This window comes from Ranitomeya imitator, chromosome 1, assembly GCF_032444005.1.
Source record: "Ranitomeya imitator isolate aRanImi1 chromosome 1, aRanImi1.pri, whole genome shotgun sequence".
In the NCBI taxonomy this organism is placed as follows: Eukaryota; Metazoa; Chordata; class Amphibia; order Anura; family Dendrobatidae; genus Ranitomeya; species Ranitomeya imitator.
This window is the reverse complement of record NC_091282.1, coordinates 437,187,784-437,215,622: the sequence shown is the minus strand read 5'-3', so window position 1 is coordinate 437,215,622 and position 27,839 is coordinate 437,187,784. Positions and strand designations below refer to the sequence as shown.

The 27,839-nt window shown below is 44.0% G+C and overlaps 1 protein-coding gene across 1 annotated transcript in view; it reads left to right on the top strand.

Annotated features, from left to right (window-relative positions):
* LOC138671130 (D(4) dopamine receptor-like) overlaps positions 1-21,557 on the top strand; it is a 34,586-nt gene extending 13,029 nt beyond the window's left edge. The window contains exon 2 of the mRNA XM_069759099.1: positions 21,125-21,557. Within this exon, the coding sequence (XP_069615200.1) occupies positions 21,125-21,429 (305 nt within the window). The 3' untranslated portion in view covers positions 21,430-21,557. The remainder of the gene's footprint in view (positions 1-21,124) is intronic.
* The last annotated feature ends 6,282 nt before the right edge of the window (positions 21,558-27,839 follow it).

Below are 27,839 nucleotides of genomic sequence, written 5' to 3'. Positions count from 1 at the left end.
GGCCTGTTTCCCTTGCGTAAGATGGAGCCAGTTTCATTCTCAACAGCATCAGAGGGGAGTTCTGAGGAGCTGGAACAGAAGGCAGAACTCGCTGAACCTGAGCCTTACTTCGCAGGTCAAAAGATCTCTGGTGTGGTGGACTTTTCCCAGAAACCTCCGACTGGGGGTGCCATGGCTTCAAACACAAGCGTATCAGTTGCAACAGATGCCAGTCAGCTCGGTTGGGGAGGTCATGTACTGGGAAGATATTTTCAAGGTCGCTGGGAAAGGGAAGACAGCAACCAGTCATCGAACCACAGAGAACTACAGGCGGTTTGGGAGGTCTTGACGGCGGCGCAGCATCTGCTGCAGAACAAACATGTGAAGGTCTTCTCAGACAACACGACAACGGTAGCCTTCCAGCGGCATCAAGGGGGTCCAAGACATTTGGCGTTACAGGACCTGGCGGAACAGATATTCAGGTGGGCAGAAAGGTCGGTTCTGTCAATCTCGGCGGTCCACCTGGAGGGTTCCAAGAACCAGTTGGCGGATTTCCTCAGCAGGAAAAGCGTATCCCCCACGGAATGGAAACTGAACGAGGTGTTCAGAGATCTGTGTCAACATTGGGGGAAGCCGACGGTGGACCTATTTTCTACAAAAAAAAATGCAAAGCTCAAGATCTTCTACTCCCTAAACCCTTGGGAGAGTCCAGCCGCGATCGATGCCTTCTCACCACCCTGGAACCACGGTTTTCTGTATGCATTCCCTCCTCTAGCGATGATCCCGAGGACACTCAGAAAGATCTGCGAGGACGGGGCCAAAGTCATCCTCATAGCTCCTCACTGGCCGAAACGCAGTTGGTTTCCATTGTTAAGGAAACTGTCAGTGGAAGAACCCCTACTGTTACCAGAAAGAGGATCTTCTTCTACAAGGTCCAGTTCTACACCAGAATCCAAGAGCACTTCAGCTGGCGGCCTGGATCCTGAACGGAAGGTCTTGAGGGCAAAAGGGCTTTCAGATGATGTCATTTCTACCCTTCAAGCCAGCGGGAAGCTGGTGACATCGGCTATCTATACAAAAATATGGAAGCGATTTCTGTGGGTTTTGCGAAGAGACGACAGTTGATACTGACCATCCAAATATCCCCAAAATTCTTGACTTTCTGCAGTCAGGGTTTCAAAAAGGTCTTAGGGTACAGTCACACAGTGGCATTTTGATCGCTACGATGGCACGATTCGTGACGTTCCAGCGATATACTTACGATCTCGCTGTGTCTGACACGCTCCTGCAATCAGGGACCCCGCTGAGAATCGTACGTCGTAGCAGATCGTTTGAAACTTTCTTTCGACGTCTAGTGTCCCGCTGTGGCGGCATGATCGCATCGTGTAACAAAGGTATGCACGATATTGTATACGATGTGCGCATAGTAACCAACAGCTTCTACATCGCAAATACGTCGTGAAGTTATCGCTCCAGCGTCGTGCATTGCAAAGTGTGACAGCAGTCTACGACGCTGGAGCGATATTGGAGCGATGCTGGAGCGTCACGGATCGTGCCGTCGTAGCGACCAAAGTGCCACTGTGAGACGGCACCCTTAGACCAAGTACATTAAGGGTCCAGATAGCGGCCCTGAGTGTATTCTTTGATTCTTCCCTATCTGCCCATACCTGGATTAGCCGTTTTCTCTAGAGCAGTCCAGAGATTAAAACCATTGATTAGAAGGTCAGTCCCACCGTGGGATCTGAACTTGGTTCTAAATTTCCTATGTGAACAGGCGTGGGATGTAACAGAGGATATAGAAATTGATAAACTCTCCCTTAAAACCGCATTTTTAGTTGCGATCACGTCAGCAAAAAGATTGGGGGAACTACAGGCTCTGTCGGTGCAGAATCCATGTTTGCAGATATTCGAGGATAATTTAGTACTCAGACTCGATACGGCTTTTCTCCCTAAAGTCGTGTCAGATTCCAATATGAATCAAGAGATTGTTTTGCCATCATTTTGCCAGTTCCCTAAAAATCAAAAGGAAAGATTTTACCACAACTTAGACGTAAGAGACTCTGTGCTCAGGTACCTCGATTTATCCAGACCCTGGAGACGGGACAACAATTTGTTCGTCCAGTTCAGAGGTCCAAATAAAGGTAGAAAAGCGTCTAAAGCGACTATCGCACGGTGGATAAAATCCACAATCAGTTTAGCTTATAAAGCTAGAGGGCAAAATTCCCCGGTCGACATCAAAGCCCATTCATCTAGGGCCATGGCCATGTCATGGGCAGAGAAAGGGGGGGCGACGGCGGATCAGATCTGCAGGGCTGCATCATGGTCTAACCTTAGTACCTTTTCTAAACACTATAAGTTAGATGTGGTGTCACCTCAGTTGGCTTTCGGTAGAAAGGTACTTCAAGCAGTGGTCCCTCCCTAAATACCAGTCTCCTTTGGTATTTCTCCAGTGTGCTGTCAGGTGGTGAACTGGAAAACAGTAATTAGACCTTCTGGTAATTGTATTTCCAGGAATCCATCCTGACAGCACTATTAGTTCCCTCCCTAATGTATCATCTTTATACTCATGTGATGTAACATTTGTATGATTGATTATTTTGTTGGAATAAACCTTTGTTTTTGCATCCATCCAGATGTGTTACTTTGGAAAAGCACTGAAGGGTGGTAGGGGGAGGGTCCTTTTAACCTCTCGTGTTTCCTGTCCCATCAAGGATAAGAAGGACGTCCTCCAGTGTGCTGTCAGGATGGATTCCTGGAAATACAATTACCAGTAGGTCTAATTACTGTTTTTTTTTTTTTGCTAGGAAGTTATAAGGGTTAAAATTTGACCAGCGATTTCTCATTTCTACAACGAAATTTACAAAACCATTTTTTTTTTTTTTAGGGACCACCTCACATTTGAAGTCAGTTTGAGGGGTCTATATGGCTGAAAATACCAAAAAGTGACACCATTCTAAAAACTGCACCCCTCAAGGTGCACAAAACCACATTCAAGAAGTTTATTAATCCTTCAGGTGCTTCACAGCAGCAGAAGCAACATGGAAGGAAAAAACGATCGCTTAACTTTTTAGTCACAAAAATGATCTTTTAGCAACAATTTTTTGTTTTCCCAATGGTAAAAGGAGAAACTGAACCACGAAAGTTGTTGTCCAATTTGTCCTGAGTACGCTGATACCTCATATGTGGGGGTAAACCACTGTTTGGGCGCACGGCAGGGCTTGGAAGGGAAGGAGCGCCATTTGACTTTTTGAATGAAAAATTGGCTCCACTCATTAGCGTACACCATGTTGCGTTTGGAGAGCCCCGTGTGCCTAAAAATTGGAGCTCCCCCACAAGTGACCCCATTTTGGAAACTAGACCCCCCAAGGAACTTATCTAGATATGTGGTGAGCACTTTGAACCCCCAAGTGCTTTACAGATGTTTATAACGCAGAGCAGTGAAAATAATAAATACATTTTCTTTCCTCAAAAATAATTTTTTAGCCCAGAATGTTTTAATTTTCCCAAGGGTAACAGGAGAATTTTGACCCCAATAGTTGTTGTCCAGTTTCTCCTGAGTACGGTGATACCCCATGTGTGGGGGTAAACCACTGTTTGGGCACACGTCGGGGCTCAGAAGGGAAGTAGTGACTTTTGAAATGCAGACTTTGATGGAATGGTCTGCGGGCGTCACGTTGCGTTTGCAGAGCCCGTGGTGTGCCTAAACAGTAGAAACCCCCCACAAGTGACCCCATTTTGGAAACTAGACCCCCCAAGGAACTTATCTAGATATGTGGTGAGCACTTTGAACCCCCAAGTGCTTCACAGACGTTTACAACGCAGAGCCGTGAAAATAAAAAATCATTTTTCTTTCCTCAAAAATGATGTTTTAGCAAGCAATTTTTTATTTTCACAAGGGTATCAGGAGAAATTAAACCCCAATAATTGTTGCGCAGTTTCTCCTGAGTATGCTGGTACCCCATATGTGGGGGTACACCACTGTTTGGGCACACGTAGGCGCTCGGAAGTGAGGGAGCACCATTTGACTTTTTGAATACAAGATTGGCTGGAATCAATGGTGGCGCCATGTTGCGTTTGGAGACCCCTGATGTGCTGTAACAGTGGAAACCCCTCAATTCTACCTCCAACACTAACCCCAACACACCCCTAACCCTAATCCCAACTGTAGCCATAATCCTAATCCCAACTCTAACCACAACCCTAATTCCAACCCTAACCCTAAGCCTATGTGCCCACGTTGTGGATTCGTGTGAGATTTTTCAGCACCACTTTTGAAAAATCTGCAGGTAAAAGGCACTGTGTTTTACCTGTGGATTTACCGCGGATTTCCAGTGTTTTTTGTGCGGATTTCACCTGCGGATTCCTATTGAGGAACAGGTGTAAAATGCTGCGGAATCCGCACAAAGAATTGACATGCTGCGGAAAATACAACGCAGCATTTCCGCACGGTATTTTCCGCACCATGGGCACAGCGGATTTGGTTTTCCATATGTTTACTTGGTACTGTAAACCTGATGGAACACTGCTGCGAATCCGCAGCGGCCAATCCGCTGCGGATCCGCAGCCAAATCCGCACCGTGTGCACATAGCCTAATTCTAAAGGTATGTGCACATACTGCGGAAAACACTGCGGATCCGCAGCAGTTTCCCATGAGTTTACAGTTCAATGTAAACCTATGGGAAACAAAAATCGCTGTACACATGCTGCAGAAAAAGTGCACGGAAACGCAGCGGTTTACATTCCGCAGCATGTCACTTCTTTCTGCGGATTCCGCAGCAGTTTTACAACTGCTCCAATAGTAAACTGCAGTTGTAAAACCGCAGCGAAATGCGCAGAAAAACCGTGGTAAATCCGCAGCGGTTTAGCACTGCGGATTTATCAAATCTGCTGCTGAATAATCGGCAGAGGACCAGAATACGTGTGCACATACCCTAACCCTAACCCAAGTTCTTACCCCAACCTTAGTGGAAGAAAAAAAAAATTCTTTATTTTATTATTGTCCCTACCTATGGGGGTGACAAAGGGGGGGGGGGGGGGGTCATCTAGTATTTTTTTTAATTTTGATCACTGTGATAGGTCACAGTGATCAAAATGCACTTGAAACGAATCTGCCAGCCATTTTGGAAGCATGTGCCCGCCATTTTGGAAGATGGCGGCACCCAGGAAAGAAGACTGACGGACCACGGGAGACTCGGTAAGTATCATGGGGTGGGGGGAGCACGGGGGGGGGGGGAGGGTGGATCGGAGCACGGGGGTGGTGGATCGGAGCACGGGGGGGGGGTGGATTGGCGCATCGGGGGGTGGATCGGAGTGCAGGGGGGGTGGTTGGAGCACCAAGGTTGGGATTGGAGCACGGGGGTGAGCGGACAAGAGCACGGGGGGAGCAGACAGGAGGACGGAGGGGAGCGGAGCTGTGTACCAGACAGATCGGTGGCTTGGGGGGGCGATCGGTGGGAAGGGGGGGGGCAAACCAGTGTTTCCAGCCATGGCCGATGATATTGCAGCATCAGCCATGGCTGGATTGTAATATTTCACCAGTTTTAGTACGTGAAATATTACAAATCGCTCTGATTGGCAGTTTCACTTTCAACAGCCAATCAGAGCGATCGTAGCCACGGGGGGGTGAAGCCACCATCCCTGGGCTGTACTACCACTCCCCCTGTTCCTGCAGATCGGGTGAAATGGGAGTTAACCCTTTCACCCGATCTGCAGGGACGCGATCAATCTGTGACACAGCATGTGCGTCACAGGTCGGATTGGCACCGACTTTCATGATGCATTCGCTGTCACAGGTCGGGAAGGGGTTAAACTTTGCTTGCCCTTTGAACCGGTGGACATTAAAGGGAACCGGTGGACATTAAAGGGAACCGGTCACCCCCCACCCCCCCAGACGTTTGAAACTAAAAGAGCCACCTTGTGCAACAGTAATGCTGCATTCTGACAAGGTGGCTCTTTTAGTTATTGGTGCTGTAACTGCAGAAATCAGTTTTGTAATTTGTCCGAAATACCTGTCTTCAGTCCTGGAGGCAGGTCTTTTCCCCCCCTGCTGCAGATGCCTCACAGCCGTCACTCAAGTCTTCTTGGCGCCGGGCGCCGCCTCCTCAGCGCTGTTTATTTTGAAATCTGATGGCGCCTGGACTCTTGTCTTGTCTGGGGCAGGCGCAGTGAGCGCTGCCCATCTGTCCTCATATGCAGTCTCGCTAACAGCGCCTGTGCAGCCGCCCTGCTTGTGAATCCCAGCCCCTCAGTGTCTTATGATTTATTCACACTGCAGGGCTGGGATTCCTGGGCATGCGCACTGCGACCTGGTTGAGTGGCTTAGACATACAATAGCAAGGTGTTACAATAGCAAGGTGACATTAACCCTTCATTACCCCATATCCCACCTCTACATGGGAGTGGGAAGAGAGGCTATGTGCCAGAATAGGCTCATCACTATCGAAGCTACCGCCTCACCAACACCGGAGCTACCGCCTCACCAACACCGGAGCTACTGCCTCACCAACGCCGGAGCTCCTGCAACCCTCAACCTACTGTCTCCTTCCCCATAATCCTGTAGAATGTAAGCCCACAAGGGCAGGGTCCTCGCCCCTCTGTATCGTTCCGTCATTGTTAGTTTGTTTACTGTATGTGATATTTGTAACTTGTATGTAACCCCTTCTCATGTACAGCACCATGGAATCAATGGTGCTATATAAATAAATAAATAAATAAATAAATTAATAATAATAATAATAATAATAATCTTCCAGACTGGGGACAGATGTTTTTAGCCAGGGGGGGGGCAATAACCATGGACCCTCTCCAGGCTATTAATATCTGCCCTCAGTCACTGGCTTTCCCACTCTGGCGGAGAAAATTGCGCCAATTTTTTCTGAAATTTTACCCTTTAATATAATAGCTAGAGCCCCCAAACTTTACACAAATACACTTCTTACATTACTAAAGAGGACTATGTTATAAAAGAAGGTATATGAGATGGTTTACTGTATGTAAACCATGTCTCATATCATGTTAGGTTTGAGAAGGAGATAGGAAAAGCCGGCAATTGAATTACCGGCTTTTCTGCTATCTAGCACTGTATTAACCCCTTCCCGACCTTTGACGCATACGCTGCGTCATGAAAGTCGGTGCCATTCCGACCCATGACGCAGCATATGCGTCATGGAAAGATCGCGTCCCTGCAGGCCGGGTGAAAGGGTTAACTCCCATTTCACCCGATCTGCAGGGACAGGGGGAGTGGTAGTTTAGCCCAGGGGGGGTGGCTTCACCCCCTCGTGGCTACGATCGCTCTGATTGGCAGTTTCACTTTCAACAGCCAATCAGAGCGATTTTGTAATATTTCACCTAAAAAACTGGTGAAATATTACAATCCAGCCATGGCCGATGCTGCAATATCATCGGCCATGGCTGGAAACACTTATGTGCACCCACCCCACCCCTCCGATCGCCCCCCCAGCCCCCCGATCTGTGGTCCGCTCCCCTCCGTCCTGTGCTCCGCTCCCCCGTCCTCCTGTCCGCTTCCCCATGCACCAATCACACCCCCTGTGCTGCAATCAAACCCCCCCGCACTCCGATCCCCCCCCCGCACACAGCGACCCCCCCCCCCGTGCTCCGATCCACCCCCCCCGCACAGCGATCCCTCACCCCGTGCTCCAATCCTTCCCCGTGCTCCAATCCTCCCTCCCGTGTTCCGATCCACCCCCCCCATGATCCGATCCACCCCCCCGTGCTCCGACGCCCCCCCCCGTGCCCTGATCTCCCCCCCCTTATACTTACCTGGCCGCCCGAGGTCCGTCCGTCTTCTTTCCTGGGCGCCGCCATCTTCCAAAATGGCGGGCGCATGTGCAGTGCGCCCGCCGAATCTGCCGGCCGGCAGATTCGTTCCAGAGTGAATTTTGATCACTGAGATAGGATATATCTCAGTGATCAAAATAAAAAAAATAGTAAATGACCCCCCCCTTTGTCACCCCCATAGATAGGGACAATAAAAAAAATAAAGAATTTTTTTTTTTTTCACTAAGGTTGGGGTAAGAACTAGGGGTAGGGTTAGGGGTAGGGGTAGGGTTAGGGCTAGGGTTAGGGGTAGGGGTAGGGTTAGGGGTAGGGTTAGGGCTAGGGTTAGGGTTTCGGTATGTGCACACGTATTCTGGTCCTATGCGGATTTTTCCGCAGCGGATTTGAAAAATCCACAGTGCTAAACCGCTGCCGATTTATCGTGGATTTACCGTGGTTTTTCTGCGCATTTCACTGCGGTTTTACAACTGCGATTTTCTATTGGAGCAGTTCTAAAACCGCTGCGGAATCCGCAGAAAGAAGTGACATGCTGCGGAATGTAAACCGCTGCGTTTCCGTGCAGTTTTTCCGCAGCATGTGTACAGCGATTTTTGGTTCCCATAGGTTCACATTGAACTGTAAACTCATGGGAAACTGCTGCGGATCCGCAGCGTTTTCCGCAGCGTGTGCACATACCTTTAGAATTAGGCTATGTGCACACGGTGCGGATTGGCCGCTGCGGATCCGCAGCAGTGTTCCATCGGGTTTACAGTACCATGTAAACATATGGAAAACCAAATCCGCTGTGCCCATGGTGCAGAAAATACTGCGCGGGAACGCTGCGTTGTATTTTCCGCAGCATGCCAATTCTTTGTGCGGATTCCGCAGCGTTTTACACCTGTTCCTCAATAGGAATCCACAGGTGAAATCCGCACAAAAAACACTGGAAATCCACGGTAAATCCACAGGTAAAACGCAGTGCCTTTTACCCGCGAATTTTTCAAAAATGATGCTGAAAAATCTCATACGAATCCGCAACGTTGGCACATAGCCTTAGAGTTGGGTTGGAATTAGGGTTGTGGTTAGGGTTAGGGGTGTGTTGGGGTTAGGGTTGTGGTTAGGGGTGTGTTGGGGTTAGGGTTGTGATTAGGGTTACGGCTACAGTTGGGATAAGGGTTAGGGGTGTGTTGGAGGTAGAATTGAGGGGTTTCCACTGTTTAGGCACTTCAGGGGGTCTCCAAACGCAACATGGCGCCACCATTGATTCCAGCCAATCTTGTATTCAAAAATTCAAATGGTGCTCCCTCACTTCCGAGCGCCTACGTGTGCCCAAACAGTGGTTTACCCCCACATATGGGGTACCAGCATACTCAGGACAAACTGCGCAACAATTATTGGGGTCCAATTTCTCCTGTTACCCTTGAGAAAATAAAAAATTGCTTGCTAAAACATCATTTTTGAGGAAAGAAAAATGATTTTTTATTTTCACGGCTCTGCGTTGTAAACGTCTGTGAAGCACTTGGGGGTTCAAAGTGCTCACCACATATCTAGATAAGTTCCTTTGGGGGTCTAGTTTCCAAAATGGGGTCACTTGTGGGGGGTTTCTACTGTTTAGGCACACCAGGGGCTCTGCAAACGCAATGTGACGCCCGCAGACCATTCCATCAAAGTCTGCATTTCAAAAGTCACTACTTCCCTTCTGAGCCCCCACGTGTGCCCAAACAGTGGTTTACCCCCACACATGGGGTATCAGCGTACTCAGGAGAAACTGGACAACAACTTTTGTGGTCCAATTTCTCCTGTAACCCTTGGGAAAATAAAAAATTCTGGGCTAAAAAATTATTTTTGAGGAAAGAAAACGTATTTATTATTTTCACTGCTCTGTGTTATGAACTTCTGTGAAGCACTTGGGGGTTCAAAGTGCTCACCTCACATCTAGATAAGTTCCTTTCGGGGTCTAGTTTCCAAAATGGGGTCACTTGTGGGGGGTTTCTACTGTTTAGCCACATCAGGGGCTCTGCAAACGCAACGTGACGCCCGCAGAGCATTCCATCAAAGTCTGCATTTCAAAACGTCACTACTTCACTTCCGAGCCCCAGCATGTGCCTAAACAGTGGTTTACCCCCACATATGGGGTATCAGCGTACTCAGGAGAAACTGGACAACAACTTTTGGGGTCAAATTTCTCCTGTTACCCTTGGGAAAATAAAAAATTGCGGGCTAAAATTCATTTTTGAGAAAATAATTTTTTTTTTTTTATTTTCATGGCTCTGCGTTATAAACTTCTGTGAAGCACTTGAGGGTTCAAAGTGCTCACTACACATCTATATTAGTTCCTTTGGGGGTCTAGTTTCCAAAATGGGGTAATTTGTGGGGGATCTCCAATGTTTAGGCACACAGGGGCTCTCCAAACGCGACATGGTGTCCGCTAATGATTGGAGATAATTTTCCATTTAAAAAGCCAAATGGCGTGCCTTCCCTTCTGAGCCCTGCCGTGCGCCCAAACAGTGGTTTACCCCCACATATGGGGTATCTGCATACTCAGGACAAACTGGACAACAACATTTGTGGTCCAATTTCTCCTATTACCATTGGCAAAATAGGAAATTCCAGGCTAAAAAATCATTTTTGAGAAAAGAAAAATTATTTTTTATTTTCATGACTCTGCATTATAAACTTCTGTGAAGCACCTGGGGGTTTAAAGTGCTCAGTATGCATCTAGATAAGTTCCTTGGGGGGTCTAGTTTCCAAAATGGGGTCACTTGTGGGGGAGCTCCATTGCATAGGCACACAGGGGCTCTCCAAATGCGACATGGTGTCCGCTAACAATTGGAGCTAATTTTCCATTCAAAAAGTTAAAAGGCGCGCCTTCCCTTCCGAGCCCTGCCGTGTGCCCAAACAGTGGTTTACCCCCACATATGAGGTATCGGCGTACTCGGGAGAAATTGCTCAACAAATTTTAGGATCCATTTTATCCTATTGCCCATGTGAAAATGAAAAAATTGAGGCGAAAATAAATTTTTTGTGAAAAAAAAGTACTTTTTCATTTTTACGGATCAATTTGTGAAGCACCTGAGGGTTTAAAGTGCTCACTACGCATCTAGATAAGTTCCTTGGGGGGTCCAGTTTCCAAAATGGGGTCACTTGTGGGGGAGCTCCAATGTTTAAGCACACAGGGTCTCTCCAAACGCGACATGGTGTCCGCTATCGATGGAGATAATTTTTCATTCAAAAAGTCAAATGGCGCTCCTTCCCTTCCGAGCCTTACCATGTGCCCAAACAGTGGTTTACCCCCACATGTGAAGTATCGGTGTACTCAGGAGAAATTGCCAAACAAATTTTAGGATCCATTTTATCCTGTTGTCCATGTGAAAATGAAAAAATTGAGGCTAAAAGAATTTTTTTGTGAAAAAAAAGTACTTTTTCATTTTTACGGATCAATTTGTGAAGCACCTGGGGGTTTAAAGGGCTCACTATGCATCTAGATAAGTTCCTTGGGGCGTCTAGTTTCCAAAATGGGGTCACTTGTGGGGGAGCTCCAATTTTTAGGCACACGGGGGCTCTCCAAATGTGACATGGTGTCCGCTAAAGAGTGCAGCCAATTTTTCATTCAAAAAGTCAAATGGCGCTCCTTCCCTTCCAAGCCCTGCCGTGCGCCCAAACAGTGGTTTACCCCCACATATGAGGTATCAGCGTACTCAGGACAAATTGGACAACAATGTACGTGGTTCAGTTTCTCCTTTTACCATTGGGAAAATAAAAAAATTGTTGCTGAAAAATCATTTTTGTGACTAAAAAGTTAAATGTTCATTTTTTCCTTCCATGTTGCTTCTGCTGCTGTGAAGCACCTGAAGGGTTAATAAACTTCTTGAATGTGGTTTTGTGCACCTTGAGGGGTGCAGTTTTTAGAATGGTGTCACTTTTGGGTATTTTCAGCCATATAGACCCCTCAAACTGACTTCAAATGTGAGGTGGTCCCTAAAAAAAATGGTTTTGTAAATTTCGTTGTAAAAATGAGAAATCGCTGGTCAAATTTTAACCCTTATAACTTCCTAGCAAAAAAAAATTTTGTTTCCAAAATTGTGCTGATGTAAAGTAGACGTGTGGGAAATGTTATTTATTAACTATTTTGTGTCACATAACTCTCTGGTTTAACAGAATAAAAATTCAAAATGTGAAAATTGCGAAATTTTCAAAATTTTCGCCAAATTTCCGTTTTTATCACAAATAAACACAGAATTTATTGACCTAAATTTACCACTAACATGAAGCCCAATATGTCACGAAAAAACAATCTCAGAACCGCTAGGATCCATTGAAGTGTTCCTGAGTTATTACCTCATGAAGGGACACTGGTCAGAATTGCAAAAAACGGCAAGGTCTTTAAGGTCAAAATAGGCTGGGTCATGAAGGGGTTAAATATTAATGAAATATGAATGAAAAAAAAAATTATATATATATATATATATATATATATATATATATATATATATATATATATATATATATATATATATATATATATATATATATTACTAGATGGCAGCCCGATTCTAAAGAATCGGGAGTCTAGAATCCATATATACTTTATCTATTCAAATGTAAGAATAATACAATTAATAAATAATAGTAAGAAAGAACAAAAAATGGCTGCACTCACCAGCTCTTGACAGTTGGGCATAAGCTGGAACTTGATCATCACTGGGATGTAGAGTTCCAGTACGATGATATATTTGTCCATGTATACGGAAACAGTAAGGGCCATGTCCAGGTGGAGGGGATATATTGGCACCCATGGAGGCGAAAGCAAATGAGCTGTTAATACTACGAATATTTTCCATGAGATTCTTACTGAACTCACTCTCCCCTGTCAGCAATCGTTTAAAGACCTCGGGATATTGGGGTATAGGTATATGCACTTTACTCTTGTGACAACACAGAGTAAAATTTTTATCTGCTGGTATCTCGGCATTAAAATGTAATGCTTGACAATGTTCACATAAATAGTTCATAGGACCACAGGAGTGTTCTACTATGGTACTGTCATCATTAGTAAAACCTGTAGGATGTTGAGGTACAGGTTGTGATAACGGAGCATTGGAATGTTTCTGTAAGCCAACATATATAAAGCGTGGACCTGGTAGAGGATCTTCACTGTCCACAGATTCAATCACTGAGGAGTTGGAAGGTGTATCGTGGTCAAAGTTTATTAATATGGAGGTGCAAGCGGTTTTTTTGCGCCATTCACGGCGTGCACCAGCTGCATTTGGTAATGGTTTGTTTGTTGCCTTAGAAGTCAGGTGTGAAGCATGTCTTATAAGCAGACTTAACAGTGTGCAGGCGACGGCATTTATCATTTGGAGTGTAAGTAGGACAGTGTTTGCGCTTACGTGCAGATTTACCAACGGTTAAAGGAGCTTCAAGCTGCACACATTCTATGAATGGAGACAAAGAAGCTGTATTGTGGGCAGAATCTATGACTGAGGACGTGGAAATATTATGTTTGCAACGTTGAGAGCGTGCAGCAGCAGCTTTATTACTTAATCGATTAGTTTTGTCCTCAAAAGACTCATTAGTAATGCGTTTATTGCAAGCAGCATTAACAGTGTCCAGGCGCTTATGTCTGTCCTCTGTAGTCTCGTTAGCACGCTGTTTGTGCTTACGTGCGGCATCGGCGGCTTTTCGCTCAGCGTCATTGGTATACTTATTATCAGACCGGATGTTACGTGCGCCATCAGCAGCTTTGGGCTCTGTGTCATTAGTATACTTAACAGTATCCAGGCGCTTGCATCTATCCTCTGTACTCTTGTTAACACGCTGTTTGCGCTTACGTGCGGCATCGGCGGCTTTTCGCTCTGCATTATTAGTATACTTTCTATCAGACCTAATCTTACGTGCGCCATCAGCAGCTTTGGGCTCTGTGTCATTAGTATCCTTACTATTAGAGCTCATGTTGGCTAAGCTAAACAGCTTTAAGCGTGGTGGTGGCAAACAGGTTAATAAGAGGCAGTGTCAGGTAGTAGGAAAATAGCCAATTAATAGGCAATAGTTCTTTGCAGGAATGCAGATATTAATAAATAGGCAGTTTATATTGCAGAGAAATTGCTGGGCAATAATGGACAATGTCCTTATGTGGCAAATAATAGAGCAATATACCCAATGTGGCAAAGAAGAGGTTAATAAACGGCAGTCTCTCAGTATAAGTCAGTGAATAATAGGCAGTATATGGAGAAAACACCAAACAAAAGTTCAAAATTGGTGTGAAAATGTCACTGAACCACTTCACAACTAAATATATATAGTTTTGGTAAATGGTATTATAATTTTTTTGACGAAATTCGGCAGGAGCTTGAAGAGCAACGTCACTGGGCCCGCCTACACGCAGTAGAAACTTGCTGTGAGGTAAAAATTCAAAAATCACACCAAAATGGCGGGCGGAGTGTCACAGTACGGCACGTTTCTGATTGGTCGCTCGCAGCAGGCGGCAACCAATCAGACACTGGACACTGACGTCACTTATCTCCAGACATTAGCTCCGGACATTAGCTCCGGACATTATCTCCGGACAAAGCCACGGAAGTTGGCACAAATTGCAGGAAGTAGTATTCTAGGCAATTAATCTCCGGACATTAGCTCCGGACATTAGCTCCGGACATTAGCTCCGGACATTAGCTCCGGACATTAGCTCCGGACATTAGCTCCGGACATTAGCTCCGGACATTAGCTCCGGACATTAGCTCCGGACATTAGCTCCGGACATTAGCTCCGGACATTAGCTCCGGACATTGCCACGGAAGTTGGCACAAATTGCAGGAAGTAGTATTCTAGGCAATTATATATTAGATATATATAATTTTCAATCTCTGAGAGGGCACAGCTGGCCGCACCACCGCTTATGAAAATAGCTGAGCCTGCTTGCCTGCAATAGGAGTGTGGCCGCCAGATCTCTGGTGCTTCAGCCGAATCAACATGCCAATATTTAATATATCTCCCTATACTATGTGTAGACATTTATTTTAGCTATTCTGACCTGTCAGTGTGATTTTTACTGTACACCGCACTGAATTGCCGGCTTTTCTATAGAACACCGCTGCGTATTTCTCGCAAGTCACACTGTTGGTCCGTGTGTAATCCATATTTTTCTCGCTCCCACAGACTTTCATTGGCGATTTATTTTTTTAAAATTTTTTTATTTTATTTTATTGCGCAATACGCTGACAAACGCAGCATGCTGCGACTTTCTACGGCCATAGAAGACCGTATAATACAGATCAGTAAAATACGGCAGATAGGAGCTGGGCCATAGAGAATCATTGTACCATGTGCAATCCGTATTTTCTGCACCTCATACGTCTGTGAAACTCGCTAGTGACACCAGCCTAATATGGCTCTAATAAAAATTTGTCTTACCAGGGAAGATACGGACAAAGATTACTTTTGAACAAACTGTTGCAATCACAGCAGTGAAAACATGGGCACACAGTCTTAAAGTGTCTGTTTTAATTTATTCATTTAATCAATTATGAAAATGAACAACTTTGTAATATTTCTTATAAGAGAAATCTGCATCTTTCTCCTCCTGGACTGATCAGTCATTTTCAAATTTCTCAATTTGCGGGTAAAATGTGTTCAGTGAAGACAGACTTTCCAATTATTGAGATAGGAGATGACATTTGGTGTTTAAAAGATTCTTTGTTGATGGGAACAGGAAGAGGAGGCTCTGTTTATTCCTGTAAAAGGAGAGGATTTTACTCCACAAAATACTAACCTTATGGTTACCAAAGGGGAACTCTCTCCTTGCACCTCTGAGGTCCGATATCAACTATTAACGCCAAAATTGACTACTAATAATAATTAATATCCACTTAATACCACAACGTTATCTTTACCTTATACTATACACTAACTGTTATCTATTCCTTATACCAGGGGTCCCCGACTCCAGTCCTCAAGGCCCACCAACAGGTCATGTTTTCAGGATTTCCTTTGCATTGCACAGGTGATGCAATTATTACCTGGGCAAGATTAAGGAAATCCTGAAAACATGACATGTTGGTGGGCCTTGAGGACTGGAGTTGGGGACCCCTGCCTTATACTATATACTAGCTGAGACAAAACCGTGTATCAATAAAGGGTATTTATTACACACACAAGTCTGCAGTCTATAACATACATATTTATACCCAAGCTGGCAAATAGATATATAGATATTACTCTAATACAATAATACCGCTACAGTATACAGTGATATCCCAACAGTATCACCAGTAATAACCAACAATATCCAGTAATATCACAACAATATCACCACAATATAAAAACCCATAACTGCCCGATTACCCAAATCACACATGCAATATTAGCCCTCCCATCTATAGCTTACTAACCCTAAGGCCTAAGAGGTTACAGGGTAGAAAGAAAAGGAGGTACAGATATACTCAACCACCATGTGGCTCCATGATCATTCCAGCATGCAGGCACAGCAAAAGAGGCAGAGCACATGTGTCTTGTGCCTTTATGTCCAGCTAGAAGAGGTGTGTCCAGCCCCAGGTGTGTGAGGATGAGGTCACAAGTCTATTGTCCACTGGCCTAAGTCCTAAATGAAACCTTATATACCAGCTTGAGGGGGGGGCTACTGAGCACATGTGGGGGAATTATATATCACTGAACACAGCTCTATGTAAAGATATATATTTTGGAGCACTTCCCTTCTACAACTCCCCCCTACCATCTTCCTTGTCCTCTGTCCCTTTTACATAGATAAGTTACGAAGATTCTACCTCAGTCACATAAAAATCTGTCTTTACGGAATACAGATTTTGTGAATTGAGAATTTTGATAATGAAAGTTCAGCCCTGGCTGAGAAAGAAGCAGCTTTGTCTAAAATATATTAAAGTTTTTTGTTTTTTTCATGTGTATTATTGATTTTTATGAAATGAAGAAAAATTAAAACAAGGATTACTCTTTAAGGTTTTTACCACCATAGACCTTTTCTAGTCTGAGGTGATAAAGTTGTAACTAGAATTACATTAAGTTGTAGTTGTATCAAGGCCCTTATCCATAGGGGGGCTAAAAGGTCATTTTGACCAATATAGTAAGACTAGTACTATTAAAGACTATGGTCAGAAGCCCTGTTAAATATTCTGCATAGAGACCCACAAGCTTCAGGGTAAGCCACTGGTGATAATCTTCTGATTATGGGGGTCCCACTTTTGGGATCGCCATGGTCACTAACACTATTGCAGTGTAGAGGACTTCAAATAGGCTGTGGTTGAGCATGCATGGTGCTGCCTTATTTTAAGTCAATAAGGCTGATGGACAGCCAAGTACACCTCTCCACTGTTTCATTCATGCTCTGACATTAAATGGAGAGTTAGGCTAAGGTGGCACTACCATACAACACAGCCAAGTGCATGCGATGAAACATTGCATAGCACTCATACCTAATCGGCATGTGATAACAATCACAGCATGCTGCAATTGGCAGTGTGACTCTGCTCACTCGCACCCATATAAATCTATGGGTGCGAGGGACACAACTCACAGCACTCAGATATCACCGGAGTGTGGTGCAATATACGCCTACACTGGCAGAAAAGGAGATGGAGAAATGAATTTCTCCTTCTCAGCTGTGCTGCGACCCGCTGTGCAAGCGAATTGAAGCATAGTAGCATGACACTTGGCTCCCGATTGCAGAAGAGCAGGAGAGGAGGGTCATTAGCATATCACATCCAATGGTGACTCCAGCCTAATGCTTGATATAGACTCTATTCAATTTCTTCCTCACTACTGGGTGGCGGATGGAATTGGAGAAGATTAGTGAGGAGCAACAGGTGGGTGTTTTCATTCCAGTGATTTTTGAGGGTCCCAATGGTGAGTCCTAGAAATAAATAACTAAATGTCTTTAATGGGAAAACCATTATATAATTAATACTAAACAAATTAAAGCGAACAGTCACTTGAGATGGTGACGATTGATTTCCAGGACTTGGTTTATCAGCCGAATCGGTGATCTGTGGCTGTTTGACTGGAGAACTAAAATTTGCCCCTTAATTCACGGTCACTGGCTGCTCTCTTGGTTAAGGTACCTTCACACATAACGATATTGTTAACGATATCGTTGCTATTTGTGACGTAGCAACGATATCGTTAATGAAATCGTTATGTGTGACAGCGACCAACGATCAGGCCCCTGCTGGGAGATCGTTGGTCGCTGAATAAAGTCCAGAACTTTATTTCGTCGCTGGACTCCCTGGAGACATCGCTGGATCGGCGTGTGTGACACCGATCCAGCGATGTCTTCACTGGTAACCAGGGTAAACATCGGGTAACTAAGCGCAGGGCCGCGCTTAGTAACCCGATGTTTACCCTGGTTACCGGCATCGTTGGTCGCTGGAGAGCGGTCTGTGTGACAGCTCTCCAGCGACCAAACAGCGACGCTGCAGCGATCCGGATCGTTGTCGGTATCGCTGCAGCGTCGCTTAATGTGAAGGGGCCTTTAGTCTGCCTAGTGCAGCATCATTGTGGCATGATGCATATTTAAGTGCAGATTTTCAAATGCACATTATAAATTTACCAGAAGTGATAAGATAGTAATAGCTACAACTGTTTACTAACTGCACCTGCCTTTTCAATCTCCCACAATTATATTCTGCATTCTTGCATATGCCCTTAGTTATTGCTCGACCAATCTTTACTCTCCTGCGCTATCTCCAAACCCCATAAAAAATTCTTACATTCCCTCTTACCCCCCCAACCTCATTGGCTGACCTGCATCTAAACCTTAGATCCTGCCTACTAAAACCCAAAATAAGTCTGGCACTCTCCTTTTCCTTCTGGTTTGCTCTATTTGCTTCTCCTCATGGTTGGCAATAGAGCTCCAAATCCTAAACCTCCACAGCTCATACCCCACTTATTTCTACCTCCTATCACTCCCCACTGATTAGAAACTACTGCTATCTCTCCAACATTGAATCCAGTCCTTTTGAACCCCCCCCCACCCTTCCCCTGCTGTTTTCTTTATCTGGAGAGTTTTGAATAGCCAATTTGTCTGCAATAAACTCCATGCCATTCACAATTACTTTACGCATCTCAAACTATCCTTCTGTGACCTTGCTGAAACATGGCTGCTGCTCTCTGACACACAATACCCTGCTGCACTGTTACAGTAGTCTTCACTTCACCCACACTCCTTACCCAGGTAATACAAAGAAGAGCCATTCTTCCACTATGTCTATCAACTGCACCTTCAACCAAATCCCACCTACACCCTCCCTTCTTTTGAAGTGCACTCTGTACCCACTCTCCCACCAACCTCCAAGTGGCCGTCATCTACCAACCCCTGTATCTAAACATTGCCTTTATTGACCACTTCTCCACCTGACTTTCTCTAACATTCCCATAATCCTCATGGGTAACGTCAACATCCCCACTGACACCCATCAGTTGGCAGCCTCCAAATTCCGGCCACTTGCTTCATCCTTTGGTCTAACTAAATGGTTCTCCACAGCCACCCACACAGACTTGCATTTGACCTCATCTTCACCAGCCTCTGCTCCCTATCCATCATCACAACCTCACCTCTCAACTTGCCTAACTACAGCCTAATCACTTTCTCATCCCTGTCCTCCTCACCTGCCCCCCATGTCAAGCAATTGGCAAAACCCTGCAGAAACCTCTCAATTAAACATTCACAACCTCTTGGTCTATTGTACCACTGTCCTCGATACCTATCTTCACTCCATGACAGTGCCATAATTTTCTAGAACTTCACACTCTATTAAGCTATTAACTTGGTCGTCCTTCTTTTGCACGGCAGAGAGCAATGAATCAATGGACAACTCTGGCACAAAAACCTCCCTAAAAAGCTTTGGCAAGTGTCCAGAGTTACGAAGTGGTGTGTGTGTGTGTGTATGTATATATATGTATATATATGTGTGTGTGTATATATGTATATATGTGTGTATGTATATATATATATATATATATATATATATATATATATATATATATATATATATATATATATATATTCACCATATTCAAACAAGTAACTTTTACATATTAAAGTTGGCCCTCACCACTGCTAAACAAGACTACTTCACAACCATCATATCTTATCCCACAACCCCAAACAGTTATTCAACACTTTGAACTCTCTCCCCTGCCCACCACTGCCCCTCCAACCTCCCTAATCTGCATAAAACTTTACCACACATTTAAACAAAACAGATCAACCAAATTGGGCAAGTCTCTACTGCTCAACCACCACAACCCCTATGTTTAACAGGCCACTATTCTTCACTCATAACTAGTGATAAGCGAATATACTCGCGTTACTCGAGATTTCCTGAGCATGCTCGGGTGACCTTCGAGTATTTTTTTTTAGTGCTCGAAGATTTAGTTTTCATCACCTCAGCTGAATGATTTACATCTCTTAGCCAGCATAAGTACATGTGGGGATTCCCTAGCAACCAGGCAACCTCCCCATGTACTTATACTGGCTAACAGATGTAAATCATTCAGCTGCGGCGATGAAAACTAAATCTCCGAGCACTAAAAAATACTCGGAGGTTACCCGAGCATGCTTGGGAAATCTCGAGTAACGAGTATATTCGCTCATCACTACTCCTAACCTTTCTCCCCACAATCAATGTAGGAGAAGTTGCTAATCTCTACAAATCATACCTCACCACTTATGCACTTGACCTGATTCAATCCCACCTCCTCCCCAATGTCCCACCACACTTATTCTGGCCAAACCCATCTCTTCAACCTATCATTAACATCTGTTACCTTCTCTTCAACCTTCAAACATGGCACAATCGCACCTATCCTGAAGAAACCATCCCTCAACTAGATTTCTAAAGGTACCGTCACACTAAGCGACGCTGCAGCGATACCGACAACGATGATGATCGTTGCAGCATCGCTGTTTGGTCGCTGGAGAGCTGTCACACAGACAGCTCTCCAGCGACCAACGATCCTGAAGTCCCCGGGTAACCAGGGTAAACATCTGGTTACTAAGCGCAGGGCCGCGCTTAGTAACCCGATGTTTACCTTGGTTACTCCTCCTACTTGACTTGTTCTCTGCCTTCGACACAGTTGACCACTCCGTCCTACTACTGAGAATCTTTCTTTGATGTAATAGACCTTGCCTTGTCCTTACCTCACTAACTGCACATTTAGCATCTCCCATATGACCCCCTGATCCAATCTCGATTTAGCGCATATAGGATCAGGTACAGTCTCCAGAAGTACTTTATTTGCAAGTTGCTGGACAGCTAACTTCAATGGAATGTGCATTGAAATTTTACAGTCAAGTTGTTTGTATAAATACTCTTTAGGATTTTTTTTTCTTTTTTTCAGCTATTTCCCGTGAGAGAGTCCCTGAGTGGGTGGAGTTTGTGTCCTTGTGGCTTCCAAGTGGAAACGGCTTCCTTAACTGCTTTGTTTACTTCTGGATCAACAGGAGCTTTCGGCATAAATTTCGTCAACTTGGCCGGAAGTTGTGGCCATGGAAAACATGTTGCTGGTCTCACCGGAAAAGTGGTAGAAGAAAGTCCACTGTTCATGTTACAAACAATAATGCAATGTCTGCTTTACAGGAGAGGTCATGTAGCATGTCATCCACTTGTATGCTTCTTCCACAAGCGGCAAACTCTGTTTTATGAGTAGCGTACTTGTACAGTCTTATAAGTGGTTTCCTCTAATGAACTAAGAAATGCACTTTAGCTATTGAACACTAGCCCGTTTAAACATTTGTTCCTTTTTCTTTATCTAGAAATACAATTTTCCAAAGCTGGCGATTGAAAAAAAAAAAATATATATAATTGAATGAATAGTTCACTGGCTGTGTAATAAAAGATGGAATAGGGTAAAAACTTAGAGCAAAGCACTCGAGAAAAAGCTTTAATATTAAATCTGCTGAAGTCACATTCAGGTTTCATTAGCTTGGACCTGCAAATTGATGAAACGACTGCTCTCAAATTTTTGACCTATTTGGAAATTAATTTGACTTGAATTTTTTTTCCCTTTTTAAATGTGTGAATATTATGTTTTTAGTATTGCATGCATTCACTATGGTTATGCAGTCATAAATAATGGATCATGTTATTAATGATCAAAAAGTAAAAAAAAATAAAAAAAATGCATAGCCATAAAAACCATGTGAATTTCATGTGATCGTGTTGCATGACGTTGTAGCTGGACCATGGTTTGGTGCTAGCTCAAACTCATTACTTGGCAAATTCTTTGAATATTGCCTGTTGTCTCAAACTTTGACATTTGTATTTTATTTAAATTTGTTTTATAAAAACTACTAAAATGAAAGTTTCTACAGATGGACAGGTTCTATCTTGATGCAGTCGATGTAAACTTTTAATATTTTTGCTATTCGGCACAAATCTTACATTTTGTTTCCTCTACTGAACCTTTTAAAGGATAAGGGTCCGGGATAGTATTGGATTTAATAAAAACATGCCTACTCTTTCAGATGTGATCCAAGCCTTACCGCAGCTATTGACGCTCAGCCTTGTTCACTGTAATGAAGCTGAGGTGCAGTCGAAGACCCAACCCATTTACATGAAGCGTGGCTAAATGCTGCTTTGCACAGACCTTTTATCTTTCTTTTTTTTTTCATATATACTTTTTAGCAGCCATTCAGGTTATCCCATTGTCATTCCATTGAAACACTGCAATACCTTGAACAACTGCAACCCCCCACCACAAAAAAAGTCTGCAACTGCTGTAATAAACTGGAGTGGGTGCAGATAGTTGTACCACCATTGAGCCAATATTGAGAATTACCCTGAGAATTGGTTATGTTTTTAGAGGCTGGATGACCCCCTTAGCATGACTTGAGAAGTCTAATGTACAGAGAACTAGTTTGCAGCCTGTGGTTCTATTACTACTTTGAAATAACTTGGTATGCTCTGACATCAGCTGGGAGTGTTTAGTTTCACAATGGCTAAATAGACTTTTAAGACAAAATGTTTGGAAAATGTTGGACATGGTTTGATAAAATATATGGTAAAAAAATGAATTTTTCAAAACGGTCTATCGACCTGCAGCTTCCATTAGGCACTGTTACAAGAGGAGTCTTAACACATAAATGCCATAAATCCCTTCTACTTATGTTAAATTATTCAGCTTAAGGAACATTATATGACACCTAGAATAAAGTGTCTGGTATGTAATTACTATTTGCATTAGGTCTGTATAGTTTTTGCAAAGAATTAAACCACAGGAGAGAAACCGATCCCAAACAAAAAAAATTATGGGTGTAAAGAAGTCACTATATGAATGTTGTCTAAATAGTGTGTCGAATTTCGAAAAACTTCAGGAAGTGCCTGCTATTAAAAAAAAAAATAAAAAAAAAAAAAATAATAATAATAAAAAAATAAATAAATAAAGAGCGAAAAAAAAAACACTTTTGGCCGTATTCCTCAATGCCAGTCCTCAAGAGCCACCAGCAAGTCATATTTTCCGGATTTCTTTAGTATTGCAAAGGTGGGAATTCCATCACCTGTGCAATACTAAGGAAATCCTGAAAACATGACCTGTTGATGGCTTTTGAGGACTTGAGATGGAGAACACTGGTTTAAGGTCTCAGCTTGTATGTGCCCTTATGTATATGTGGGGATTGGATCTCCTCCCAATGGAAGAGGTTCTTTACTTCAAATTCCAGATCCCCCGCCCTTTCACTAAAAAAATGTGCAGGTCTTCAACTTTCCTGAAGTTAACTTTTTTTTTTTTCCTGATTTGCTTTATATTTTATTTTGGTCTATTGTCTGGTTTTTATTTGTATTTTCAGTGTTTGTATATAGTTATTAATATGAAAAGATGTAAACTATTACAATAAAGCTTCAGGCCTTTGGTGATATTTCCTGCTGTGATTACTCAAGATCACTGTCTCTCATATCTATCCTGATGGATAAGGTTTTATGCATACAATGTAGGTGTAGATATAAGGTACCTTCACACATAACGATTTCGTTAACGATATCGTTGCTTTTTGTGACGTAGCAACGATATCGTTAACAAAATCGTTATGCGTGACGGCGACCAACTATCAGGCCCCTGCTGGGAGGTCGTTGAGGAATGATCAGAACCTTAATTTGGTTGCTGATCACCCGCCGTCATCGCTGAATCGGCCTGTGTGACGCCGATCCAGCGATGTGCTCACTGGTAACCAGGGTCACCGCTGTGCTCTGCTTTACGGCCGGCCGGCGCTGACACAGTACAGGGAAACTGACGCCGGGGGACAGACACCGGAATGTAAGTATGTACTGTTTGTTTTTTTTAACTTTTACAACAGTAACCAGGGTAAACATCAGGTTACTAAGCGTGGCCCAGCGCTTAGTAACCTAGTAACCCGATGTTTACCCTGGTTACCCGGGGACTTCGGCATCGTTGGTCGCTGGAGAGCTGTCTGTGTGACAGCTCTCCAGCGACCACACAACGACCTAAATGGCGACGCTGCAGCATCGTTGTCTATATCGCTGCAGCGTCGCTAAATGTGACGGTACCCATACAGTGGCTTGCAACAGTACTCATTCCCTTTGGCATTTTTCGTGTTTTCCTACCACATAATCTGGAATTTCACTTTTTTTTTTCATTAAAAAAACATGCTTACAACTGAACATTTGTTTAACAATAAAAAAGAAAACCACATAGGACAAAATAACTGAACTTCAGTGTGCAGAACTATTTACCCCCTAAACTCTGTGCATTGTAGAGCCTCTTTCTGCAGCAATTACAGCTGCAAGTCGCTTTGCATAAGCCTCAATGAGCTTTCCACAAGTTACCACTGGGTTGTTTACCCATTGCTCAAGGCAAAACTCCAGCTCCTTTAAGTTAGATGGTTTCCTCTGGTAAACAGCAATCTTTAATACTGACCACAGATTCTCAATTGGATTAAGGTATTGGCTTTGACTAAGCCACGTCAAAACATTTTACATGTTTCCCCTTAAACCACTTGAGTGTTGCTTTAGCAGTTTGCTTTGGGTCACTGTCTTGTTAAAAGGTGAGCCTCTGTCCCAGTCTCAAATCATTGACTGACTGATATTGCTCGAATATCCGTGTATTTTGCCCCATCTTATCCTCAACTTGGACCATTTTTCCTGTCACTGCTACCACCATGTTTTACTGTGGGGATGGTGTTCTTTGGGTGATCAGTGTTTGCTTGGTGCCAAACATAGTGTTTACATTAGTGGCCAACAAGTAAATTTTAGTCTCATCTGACCACAGCGCCTTCCTCCATACATTTAGGGAGTGTCCAAGATGTCTTAGGCAGGGTTCAAATTGTGTCAATGGCAATGCACTGACGGCATCCGCGGCAATAACTCTATGTAACGGATGCGTTGGCGCACGCATTGACTACCATTATGTAGCGCATCACTAGTGCCATCATTCTGTGATGGACCCTCCGACACGGTCTTCAGTATTTCCAGGTCCGTCACTGATAGCGTAAGTGGAACATCAGCACGATCACATAACGCGATCTTTAAAAGGCACTAGCGTTGGTGCAGTCCATTTAATGCATGCGTTGAATGGACTGCACCAACGCAATGTGAACCCAGCAGGAGTGTACGGTTTATTGTGGTCTTATGGACAGATACTCTTGTCTCTGCTTGGAAACACTACAGCTCCTTCAAGGCTACCTCTGGTATCTGTGCTGTCTCTGATTAATGACCTCCTTGCCAGAGTTGAGCATTTTGGTGGACAGGTTTCTCTTGACAGGTTTGTTTTAGTACCATGTTCTTTCTGCTGATGCATCACACACATCTGATTGCAAAAATATTTAACCATGGGTTGTATTGTAACAAGCCAAGGGGGTAAATACTTTTACAAGCCACTGTAGTTCAGTTTGACAATGGCAGCAGCTAAATCATTTTTTTGCAGTGCATGGCAGTTATAGCAAAGTGGATATTATTGGTCGGAGTCCCGCAAGGTTCAGTTCTAGGACCCCTGCTCTTCTCCATCTACACCTTTGGCCTGGGACAGCTCATAGAATCTCACGGCTTTCAGTATCATCTCTATGCTGACGACACACAGATCTACATCTCTGGACCAGATATCACCTCCCTACTAACCAGAATCCCTCAATGTCTGTCTGCTATTTCATCCTTCTTCTCCACTAGATTTCTAAAACTTAACATGGACAAAACAGAATTCATCATCTTTCCCCCATCTCACGCGATCTCCCCAACGAACCTATCCATTACAGTAAACGGCTGCCCACTCTCCCCAGTCCCACAAGCCCGCTGTCTTGGGGTAATCCTTGACACTGATCTCTCCTTTAAACCACATATCCAAACCCTTTCCACTTCCTGCCGCCTCCAACTCAAAAATATTTCACGGATCCGCACATTCCTAAACCAAGAATCTGCAAAAACCCTAGTCCATGCCCTCATCATCTCCCGCCTTGACTACTGTAACCTCCTGCTCTGTGGCCTCCCCTCTAACACTCTTGCACCCCTCCAATCTATTCTAAACTCTGCTGCCCGACTAATCCACCTGTCCCCCCGCTATTCCCCGGCCTCTCACCTCTGTCAATCCCTGCACTGGCTCCCCATCACCCAGAGACTCCAGTACAAAAGCCTAACCATGACATATAAAGCCATCCACAACCTGTCTCCTCCATACATCTGTGACCTCGTCTCCCGGTACTTTCCTGCACGCAACCTCCGATCCTCACAAGATCTCCTTCTCTACTCCCCTATTATCTCCTCTTCCCACAATCGCATACAAGATTTCTCTCGTGCATCCCCCCTACTCTGGAATGCTCTACCACAACATATCAGACTCTCGCCTACCATCGAAACCTTCAAAAAGAACCTGAAGACCCACCTCTTCCGACAAGCCTACAACCTGCAGTAACCACCGATTGACCAAACCGCTGCACGGCCAGCTCTACCCTCACCTACTGTATCCTCACCCATCCCTTGTAGATTGTGAGCCCTCGCGGGCAGGGTCCTCTCTCCTCCTGTACCAGTTGTGACTTGTATTTTTCAAGATTATTGTACTTGTTTTATTATGTATACCCCTCCTCACATGTAAAGCGCCATGGAATAAATGGCGCTATAATAATAAATAATAATAATAATAATAATAATATTATTTGCAGAAATATGTCCATCATGGTGTTTTTTTTTTTTTTTGCATTTTGTAAATTTGGCCTGCATTGTGTGTTAAAAATCTGAAACGTAAATTTCTCTTGTGTGGATTTTCTGCTGTGAAAAATGTTCATTTGGTGAATGCATCAATTTCTCAATGGTGGTTTTTTTGGGGGGTTTTTTTTGTCAAAGCCAAATGGCTGTCAGTATTATCCAATGCTGGAGGTCAAGTGATGGCAAGTATGCGATGTGCATACTCCTGGGCCCATTACGACTAGACGTGTGTAGCCTCGCTCAATGTTGGTGAATTATGTGTGGCCGCACATGTCTAGTTAGAATGTGGCTGGTAGTGTGTACAGGTGCTTCACACAAAATTAATTTATTTCAGTTGTTCAATACAAGAAGTGAAACTCGTATATCATATAGAGTAATTACAAATGGTGATCTAGTTCAAGTATTTTATTTCTGTTAATGTTGATGATTATGGCTTACAGCCAATGAAAACCCAAAAGTTGTTATCTCATTAAACTAGAATAATTAGCAAAAAACGCCTGCAAAGGCTTAAAAGGTCGGTTACAGTAGGCTCCACAATCATGGGGAAAACTGCTGACTTGACAGACTTCCAGAAGTCAGTCATTGACACACTCTACAAGGGAGGTAAGTGTGGTACCCCAGGAGTTCGGGTACCACAGTGGTGCTGCCTTTCTGTTGGAGAGGGTGGTGCCATGCCTGGAGACAGGATGGATCCCTTTGGCAGGTAATCTTACATGCAACACTTTCTGACTCCAGGCCACAAGGGGGAGCTCCAAACCTGGTTCAAGGGAAATTTCCCTATATACATCCTGGTCTGGAGGAGGAGTCAGTCTGGTGCAGAGAGTGAAGGAGCACAGAGGGACTTAAGAGCTATAGGAGGGCTGTGATTGGGCCCCTCTAGGCAAGAGTGCAGAAACCAGGCACTGGGAGCC